This window comes from Ricinus communis, chromosome 2 (genome assembly GCF_019578655.1).
Source record: "Ricinus communis isolate WT05 ecotype wild-type chromosome 2, ASM1957865v1, whole genome shotgun sequence".
Classification (NCBI taxonomy): Eukaryota; Viridiplantae; Streptophyta; class Magnoliopsida; order Malpighiales; family Euphorbiaceae; genus Ricinus; species Ricinus communis.
This window is the reverse complement of record NC_063257.1, coordinates 34,060,339-34,070,190: the sequence shown is the minus strand read 5'-3', so window position 1 is coordinate 34,070,190 and position 9,852 is coordinate 34,060,339. Positions and strand designations below refer to the sequence as shown.

The 9,852-nt window shown below is 37.3% G+C and overlaps 1 protein-coding gene across 2 annotated transcripts; it reads right to left on the bottom strand.

The window, feature by feature from the left end:
* Nucleotides 1–3,210: 3,210 nt before the first annotated feature.
* LOC8264470 (zinc finger CCCH domain-containing protein 16) lies at nucleotides 3,211–9,415 on the bottom strand. Of its 2 annotated transcripts, none has more exons than XM_015716417.3 (11): nucleotides 9,273–9,415; nucleotides 9,034–9,187; nucleotides 8,678–8,778; nucleotides 8,481–8,576; nucleotides 8,289–8,382; nucleotides 5,165–5,382; nucleotides 4,930–5,010; nucleotides 4,699–4,805; nucleotides 4,397–4,625; nucleotides 3,893–3,965; nucleotides 3,211–3,623 (listed from the first exon to the last, which is right to left on the bottom strand). In XM_015716417.3, the coding sequence occupies exons 1-11, from the start codon at nucleotides 9,314–9,316 to the stop codon at nucleotides 3,588–3,590; spliced, it is 1,233 nt and encodes a 410-aa protein (XP_015571903.1). In that variant the 5' UTR covers nucleotides 9,317–9,415; the 3' UTR covers nucleotides 3,211–3,587. The 2 variants fall into 2 exon arrangements, with proteins under 2 accessions (XP_015571903.1, XP_015571904.1); XM_015716418.2 differs by having other exon boundaries at nucleotides 4,397–4,619.
* Nucleotides 9,416–9,852: the final 437 nt, after the last annotated feature.

Below are 9,852 nucleotides of genomic sequence, written 5' to 3'. Positions count from 1 at the left end.
CCGAGGGAAGGAGGAAAGGATAACGGAAAGGGCCGTAGAGATAAGTCCTACGACGTGATTGGCGTGATGGAAGAAAGGCTAGTTAAAGTGGAGACCACCATGTCCGATTGGGGTGATAAAATCAAAGATATGGATCTTCGCATCGAGAAGCTAGAGTCTAAGGAGGATGACGGGGAGCTTCGTGGGGAGATGCAAGGTGCTTTAAATGTTCTCACTGACAATTTAGTGAGGGACAATGAGGCTCTTAAGAAGTTGCTTGCCTAATGCATGGAGAAGGTCGATAAGCTTGAGGTGGAGCTTAACTTGTGCAAGGCCGTGTTGGCGAATAGTGGGGGAGTGCAAGTAACAACAGTGTACAAGGTCGATGCTCCTAAACCAAAGGCCTACGGTGGGGCTAGGAATGCGAGGGAGATTGACAACTTCTTATGGAACTTAGAGAGATACTTCGATGCAGTGGGCATAGTGGACGACGCTACTACGGTAAAGTCCGTATCTCTCTACTTAAGTGATATTGCTACCATATGATGGAGACGTAGGTGCGAGGATGTGAAAAAGGGCTTTGCACCATTAATACATGGGACAATTTTGTACGGGAGCTTAAGAAGCAATTCTATCCCGATAATTCCTAGAAGGAGGCAAGGTCAAAGCTTCGACGACTCCAACATAGAGATGGCTACATTCGAGAATATGTGAAAGAATTCTCCGAATTGATGTTGGAGATTCCCTACTTGGGAGAGAAAGAAGAACTTCATGCCTTTATCGATGGTCTGTCTCGGTGGGCGCAATTAGAGCTAGAGAGGCGAGGTGTGCAAGACCTTGCCACCACGATGGCGATTGTCGAGTCCTTAATAGAATTGAAGAAGAAGGACTCGTTTAAGCTCAAAGTAAAGAAGTAAGAAGGATGTGACAAAGGTGGAGGAGATAGAAGAAGATCTTCTACCAAGGATGGCAAGGCTTCATACAAAGACAAAGGCAAGTGGAAGAAGGAAGAAAAGGGTAATTCTTCTCCGAAAAAGCTTGCTTGCTTCATTTGCGATGGACCTCATCGTGCTTACGAGTGTCCAAAGCGTGGGAAGCTTGGAGCCTTAGTAATCATAAAAAAGAGAAGTAAGAAGAAGAACGAAGAATTGCTTCCCTTCGACTCCTTAATGCTATCCAAGCTAAAGTGGAGCAAAAGCCTCATGGTCGAATGTATGTGGAGACTAACATCGTTGGCAAAAGCATCTAAGCCATGATGGACATCGGCGTCGACACGGTATACATGGCGAAGGAGGTGGCCGACTCTGTGGGGCTGCCATATATCAAGGGAGTAAATGCTAGGAGGCTACCCATCATTGGCATAGCGAGAGGGACCAACATTCGCATAGGCCAATGGCAAGGTAAGGTCGATATCACCATTGCTCCTATTGATGACCAACGTTTCTATCCTAGCATGAACTTCCTGGACATGGTGAAGACATTCTTAGTTCCCTACACCAACACCATGTGCATAATGGAGAATGACCAACCTTGTGTGGTGCCGATAAAGAAGGAGCTAAGCCAAGACATGATGGAACCGAACTTTCTAGCAACCCTTAAGGTGGAACAAGGTCCCAACGATGATGGTGCCAAGATTCCAAGCCCTATCCAAGGCATGCTCGACGAGTTCAAAGATGTGATGTCGCTTGAGTTGCCAAAGAAGCTCCCTCCACGACGAGAGGTGGACCACGAAATTGAGTTAGAACCAGGAGCTGAGCCACCCGCCTTTGCACCCTATCGTATGGCGTCTTCAGAACTAGAAGAACTAAGGAGGCAACTTAAAGAGCTACTTGATGCAGGCTATATTAGGCCATCTAAAGCTCCATATGGTGCGTCAGTCTTGTTTCAAAAGAAGCATGATGGTTCTCTTCGATTGTGCATTGACTATCGTGCGCTAAATAAGATCACTGTCAAGAATAAGTACCCCATTCCTCATATTGCCGACATCTTCAATCAATGTAGTGGTGCTAAGTGGTTTACCAAGTTGGATTTACAGTCCGGGTACTATCAGGTGCGCATCTCCGAGGGACAATGAGCCAAAAATGGCATTGCGTGACGGGATATGGATCCTACGAGTTCCTTGTCATGCCCTTTGGCCTCATAAATGCACCGATCATATTATGTACTCTTATGAACAAGGTACTTGCTCCTTACCTTGATCGTTTCGTCGTTATTTATCTCAATGATATTGTTGTGTATAGCAACATCTTGGAGGAGCACATAGAGCATCTAAGGCTAGTGTTCAAAGTCTTGCGTGACAACGAGCTCTATGTTAAAAAGGAGAAATGCTCCTTTGCCCAACGAGAGGTGGCATTTCTTGGCATATTGTTGGCAATGGAAAGCTAAGGATGGATGGTTCAAAGGTGAAGGCCATCCAAGATTGGGAGCCACCAACCAAAGTTACCGAGTTGAGATCTTTCCTTGGTTTGTTAGCAATCTTGATATCAAGTGAATTAAGTGAACTAGGCCACACGTGGACTAAGTTTGCGAACAAAACACGTGACAAATGAATCTATTTTTGAAGGACTTGCTTAAGAATCTTTGTTGCAGTACAGAGTTTTTTGGTGCTTTGATCAAAAAAATTCCATGCGAGTTCTCTTTTGTTTTTCTTCTCCGAATATTTTACCTTCTTTATTTTTAGTATTTTCTAAAACAAGCAAACCTTTTCTTTTGATTGCCTGTTCAACATGAAGTTATGACACGAAAATTCTTTGTTCCGCAGCACTATTACAGTGATGAATTTTGCTTTTCCCTATATCAGTGGATGCATAATACATATAATAATTTAACCAATATATATAAATGAATATACACACAAAAAATAATTAAAAGCCATATAATAATTTTATAATTGTTGAGGAAAATCAATAAACATATATATATATATATATATATATATATATATATATATATATATATATATATATATATATATATATATATATATGATTCTTTTCTTTCTTAAGAGCAACCAACGATTTCTATTTATACTAACCTACAAAAAGTCATTCAATATACACCAAATTCTATTCTCTTTAAAACTTCATGACTTTTTAAATATGAGTTTACTTTTATTAACTATTTAAAAGTCTTAATTGAATATAGTCTTTAAAAGTTAGGATTGAATACCTAAAATCTAAGTATTTAAGAAAATCCTAATTGAATACATCCCCTTAAACCATAAGAGAAAGATTAACAGATAAAATGATTGATTTTCATTAATGGAAAATTTGAACCAACATAATTCCTTTTTAAAGTGCAATAGAAGAACAACTCTACTGGCAAGGGATCTGGTCGAAGTCACTTACATTACCCTTCACATTTCCAGTACACCATAAACCATAACTTCCATATTAGGAAATTGCTTCTTCTTTATACTGACGTATGCAAAAAGTTCTCCATATGTTGACTATCCCATCCTAAACATGCAGGAAGATTACAACCGACTGAATCTCTCATCTCACAACAATGGCTCCCTTCTCACAAGAAATAGAATGGGAGCTTAAACAGCTTCTCAAATCTTTAACCACCCTGGTGATTTACATGTCAGGGAAAAGGAATTCCACAAGTCAAATATATTCATCTGGAGGTGCCTCTTCTGGAATCTGGTATGCACAAGAAACTGGAGTTATCATACTATTACTAGCCAACGTCCAGACATCATAGTTTGAAAGGCTAAAAAATAAGGAAAAGAATATCAAGGAAAAGATTTCTCCATATGCACTTGCTATTGCATGGCTTGCAAACTTCTGTTTGTCAAATTTTATGGGCTTCTGACGATAATGAATTTCAGATTGCATAAACTGTTGAAACTGAAGACAGAATAATCAAGTTGCAAGTTCTGTTAAAACAAGTGCATGCAAGAAATCATCACCTCTCCGCGTGTCCAGGTTTCTTTTAACCAAATACTTGCATCCACCGGAATGGTCCCTCTTTGCACGTCATTTCTGTTGGGGAGAAATCAATCAAAATTGATCAAATGAATATGTTAACCCTAATTGCAAGTGACATTAAAATTTTTCAAGTCATATAAATATCGACAGGTTATCTGGCAGAAGACCATCTTTGTCAAATTGAAACATAGAAAAACGAAATAATGTCAAGATAAAATGAGAATCAGGAGTCAAGAAATCATGAGTAGTTTAATTGGGACAATAATCTTGGTTCTTAATACCACTAGATATTAGGGAAAACTGAAACAGTCATAAGATCTATTAATAAATTGAAGGCATATGTAAATTCTAGGTTCTCAATCCTAATATTTAAGATTGTAACTCAAAAAAACCCTAATTTTATGAAATGGTAGTTCTGGGCTTGGCACTCTGAATTCTAGTTGACTTGCAATAGCAACTTCTGTCGATGCCCCCTATATACTTACACTGATTGAATCTGTTTAGCAGCTTGCCCAGCTGCATTAGAAGCTGAGTTAAGTGCACCAGAAGTGATGAGAGGCTGGGGACCAGGTGAATGGGTGATCTGTGTCGACATTGCTGAAGATGGAAATGGATTACTATGATTGCTTATTACATTACTGCTGCTGAAGCCTGCTGTATGTGAGGAAAAGAAATCTCTAGATGCCTGGCCAGGAAGTTGGCTGTTAACTGAACCTATCATAAAAAATTGGTGATAAGTAATACTTTCATATCAATAAATCAAATAACAAAACCCTCAAACTTATACCAGGATTTGCAGGTGTGAGATTGTTCTTCCCAAATATACTCGAAGTTTGGCTTGAATTAGAGAATCCATTTGGTTGGCCAAAGATATTATTTGACAATACAGAGGACCTGACATAAAATCAGTTAAGAAGTTACTGGATGCCAAAGCCCTAATAGCAGCGTTTCAAAAATAAATGATAGTTAGCATCAGTAAAAAATTAGTCAAAATTAGAATGCTAGAACAGATCCTTGCCTTGTTCCAAATGGACTGGAAGCCTGGCTAGAATTTGAGAAGTTTGGTTGCCCAAAAGCATTGTTTGATGATGTTGAAGGCCTGAGAAAAAAATAAGGACATTACTAAACAGGATTTCAAAACCTTAGTAGTAGAATTGCGCAAGACTAACAGCCAGTCTTGGAAAGGGGAAAAATAATAAACAGATACCAGGTAAAAGAAGTGAACCAAAAATAATTGTATGCAGGAATCATGCCTTGTTCGAGTTGCCATATTAAGTGATGCGCCCAGTTGACTGAAGCTGGATACCGAAGGCGGGGGATTATTTTGCCCGCTAGGCAATATTGCATTGGGAGTTACTCCAGGGAATGGACTCTGGCTGAAAGCTGACTTTGGAGGTGCTGCATAAGGATTACGAAGCAGGTTCTCAAACTCGATCAACTTGGAACTTAGTAAATTTCTCTCTCTTTCAACCTGTCAAAAGGACATTCTACTAAATAAATGAACAAAAGCAACAATATCCCGTCTTGCAACTATGTAAGTGTCAAAAGACATCAGCATTTCTTTATACATGGTAATATAGAAAGTAAATGGGTGTGAACATGGAAGGTCTAAGTAGCGCAGTGCCTCGAACAACTTATATATCGGATTCTTTAACGCATGAATTTTGGTCACTGCGACTTATTACTCAATCCAACCTGTTGCAAAACAGAAGCTTAAAATAACCCTCTTAACAAAACAAATCCTTTTGACCAGTTTTAAGCCACAAGAACTCATTCTTCTGCTTTCTCTAGCCTGTAGAACTCCACAGTTGACCATTTATACAACTCAGTTTTACACAATTCTGTACATAACTCCGTACTAATTCTAGCAGATAATATCTATTAAACCAACTGCTGCATCTATTACTCTGACTAGATCATAAATATTCAAGTCAAATGCAGAAAAGCATGCATAAATATGAGCATCATTGACACAGCACGACCTGATAGTACAATCATGCTCCCTATCAATAGAGATATCATGTCCAATGCTAATCTCAAGTGCAGGACAATACGAGAACTAAAACTATCCATAACATCACCAACAGATCTACACAGCTAATAAAATTCAACCCATTTTACAATCATTCAAAGCATCAACATATAACCACTTGCTCCAGCCTCAAGTCCATATCTACTGCTAATAGATTCCCTGTACAGCAACTTATGTTATCCTCTTCATCTTCCACACCATCCTCAAAATATCCCTCACTCTGTTGTTTTGAGAGTGAAAGAGAGTTAACATCTTCACCTACATATGTGGCATCATTATCATCTAAAAGAGTATTAAATTAACATCTTGACCTACACATGCCTATCATCATTATCATCCTCAATATGAGCACCTCTATCACCACCTTCAATCCAAAGGCTCTCTTTCCCTTCTCAAAAAAAATTTTAAAAAGATAAGTTATCATGCTTCATCGTGATTGAACTACCAATCAGTCTTATCATCATCTCCCCACCCACTTATATTCTGTTTCCCTCACATCACTCACTCATACAGTTGCCGACACATTATCTACAAACTAGAGTGCAAAAAAACAAAAATAAAACAAGGAAATAGCAAACACCAAATTCTACCTTCACAAAGACAATGGCAGTTTAGAAACCTCCATGTGAGAATAAGAGTGGAAAGAAAATAATATTCAACGCACAAAATATCACAATACTGAACCTCAAGTTCTCATCCACAACCCATCTAAGAAAAGGCTAAAGGCAATCCTAATCACCATGACATGAATATTATTCTTATTTCCCTTGATTAGAGTTGAGCTCCTTAACGTATGCTTCCTCGTCATTTGCCTATCTTTAGTTCCTTCTCCCCTTCTAGTTTCCGTAGAAACTCCATGGGCCTTGAGAGTGTTAGGTCCAACGATATATATGGCCATATAAGTGGGATTGAAACCTCAACTTGCACAAAACCAATTGGCTTGTGCTAAGGCCAATCTACTCATATATTCCACTTCATATTCTTATACTTTTTCCATGTGGGATTATATTTTTTAACGCTCCCCCTCAAGTGCAATTGGGCCTAGGCCTGAGCCTGGGGTCACTTGCTAAGAATGGGCCTCTAAACCTAGGCCTAATTTTTAAGGCCCCAAGTCAACAAATGGGTTTAGACTCCTATGTCAGCCCAAACTCTAGTTCTTTAAATATGAGCCCTGGATCATCCAACCATTGGGTCATCTTCAGCTTTTAATACTAGACCAGGTTTAGTTCCGCGTATAGAAGCTCCTCACATTCTCTTCCTCATCATCTGCCTCCTTTTAGTTCCTTTCCCCATTCTAGTTTCCGCCGACGCAGAAGTGCTTCGTTTATAACTGGAGACAGTAAGTTGATGAGGAAGGACCTTATTTTGTTATTGGAACACCATTTTATATTGTCATATTAAGCTTTTAAGAGTTTGTTCTATGTAATTGTACTTACTAACTAATGTATATCATTCATTTACAATTAAAACCAAACCACAAAGTTTTTGAAAAACAATAATTTATACAATAACAAATAAAGAGTGAAAATGGAAAAAATTAAAATAAAATTCTATAATGTTCCCAAGGTACAAGCCAACTTGCCCCAAAAGGTGTGTGCACGTAAACGCCTTGGCAATCAGCATCCCTCTTAGATATAGAACCTAAATTTAGATCAATAAACGCATGTGACACAGGATCAGGCTGCACATGAAGCCTAGGGATTCAAATACCAAAGTTTCTTTTTGACAATTATAATGGACAAAATGACATAGTCATTGTTCTTTTTCCTTGTATTGATTGATTAATACATTTTAAAAGGTTGAGCATATTGAGGGTTGTCAAAGATAAGAAACGGAGTGGAGTGGACCTAAGATGACATGGATGAAGTATTAAGAAAGAAAGTTGCAACCCTGTATCATTCTGAAGAGTGAGAATCTGGCCCACAATCAGGTGGAATGGAGGAAATTGTCTCAACATAACTAGATTGAGTTGGGTTAGTAACTTAGTATTTGATCATAACTTCACCTTTGACATACGCAAGAAAGAGTCAATCCTTTATCTGTTGCCATATTTTTGCAACCAAAAAATTTGTTTTCTTTGATTATTTTTTGAAATTCATTGGTACCATATAGAGACGCAGTTGCATTTTCATATAATTAAATCACAACCTTTTAAAATTCCCACATTTTTAATTTCAGTATCATCAGATTCAATAACTTGCTAGTATATAATAGAAGAATTAATAAGTTTGACACTGAATTGCAAGTAGAGAGATAAAGAAAATTTGGTAGCAACATAAATACAATGTTAACATTGATGACTAGAAAAAGGTAAAATTGCCAAGAAATTTGCAACACTTTCTTACAATTGATTGCAAAGTCAATCCATGCTTAGCTTCATCATAAGCAAGAGCCCGCAATTCTTCATAACTGACATCGCCACCAATGTCACAAGGGCCACTACGTACAAAATAAATAAATAATGATAATAAAGTCTATTCAATGCATCATCACCAAATGACTAGAATCAAAAGGGCAAGGTGATGTGTGAAACAAACTTTTTAGAGTGTCCGTAGCATGTAAGCTTCCAAAGTGGCTTCTCGTTCTGAAAATCTTCAGCAATCTGACGTTTGCAGGAGTCAGGATCCGTGCACCTTCAGATTTATGGCAAAACTCACAAATTTATCAAAGAAGATAATAAGGCAAAGCAACAGGGAGAAGAAAGTAAAACAATAACATCGAAACAGGTACTGACTTGTGATTAGCCGGCTGGGGCTGATTATCAGGTTGTCTTGATGAGGGAGTAGCAGCAGCATTCGAAATGGGAGAGAAACGGGTCCATTTATTTTCAAAAGGCTAGTAGTATTCCACAAGTATAAGTTATTCATCACTTAAAACCTATCAAATCATGCAAAAATTTGTTCTTTTGTTTCTAATATAGAGATACACTGTACTCGGCCAAAGCCAATGTCATAGACTCATAGTGGTCAGTCAGGTACCTGTCACATAAAAATTATTAGACAGGTTCTGAAAACCCTAAATTAATTGGCAGTTTTAATTCAAGAAGAAACACACTCAACATAATAATAATAATTGCAAGAAAACGAAAACCTTGGTGGAAGATTTTGATTGAGTGCCAAATCCAAAGGGACTAGAAGACTGGTTCTGTTGCTTCTGCTGCGACCCGAACCCAAACGAATTGTTATTGGATTGCTGTTGCTGATTATTCACATGTAGAAATTTACATCTTTCACCGTATTGGCAGCTGTAAACAAACCCTAATCAGAATGAACATGAACTGAATTGAATTGAAATGCCCAAAGAAAACCTTAATTCGTAAACTGACTTACCTTCCACGCTGAAAGTTTCTGCACACTTCTTTCCTGAAAGCCATTGTTATGGTTTGTCTATATTACTACTATATTCTCTGTATTCTCTTCAAATTTCAATATATATATGAACAAGCTGTACGACGGCGATTTTACGCCATCCTGTCCAAAATTTCATTATCAGTACCTAATTTTAGGCATGTTTCTTATTTATGCCCTTTTGATCTTAATTTTTTAAAATCTTTTAATTTTAAATTTGTATCATATAAAATTTTGTAATACTTTAAATTAAGAAAAAGTATAAAAAAAGTGGCAAATAGTCTGATCTTTTTTTCATTTTAAAGACTTTAATTCTTGTTGATAAAGAGATATCTCCGATTTATTTTCCTTATATTTTACTACTTTTGGAAGCAATAATTTTAGATTCTTACAAATTAATATTCATAAAATACTAAATAATTAAGTGATTTAACACAAAGCTAACTGTCTGAAGTTTATAATAAATAAAATTATTACATATCTTTTTAAATATTTTTCAAAATAAATTTATAGCATTTTTAAGAGTATTTTGATAATTAGTATAATAGTAAATCACATAGAA

Bases quoted from the DNA above. Each gene is read 5' to 3' on its own strand.
- LOC8264470 (XM_015716417.3), bottom strand. From the start codon at position 9,316: ATGGCTTTCAGGAAAGAAGTGTGCAGAAACTTTCAGCGTGGAAG. The intron at 4,626-4,698 runs GTATAAGTTTGA...TTTTTATGATAG, and splicing joins TCTCACACCTGCAAATCCTG to GTTCAGTTAACAGCCAACTT. The intron at 3,966-4,396 runs GTAAGTATATAG...TCTCCCCAACAG, and splicing joins GCTAAACAGATTCAATCAGT to AAATGACGTGCAAAGAGGGA.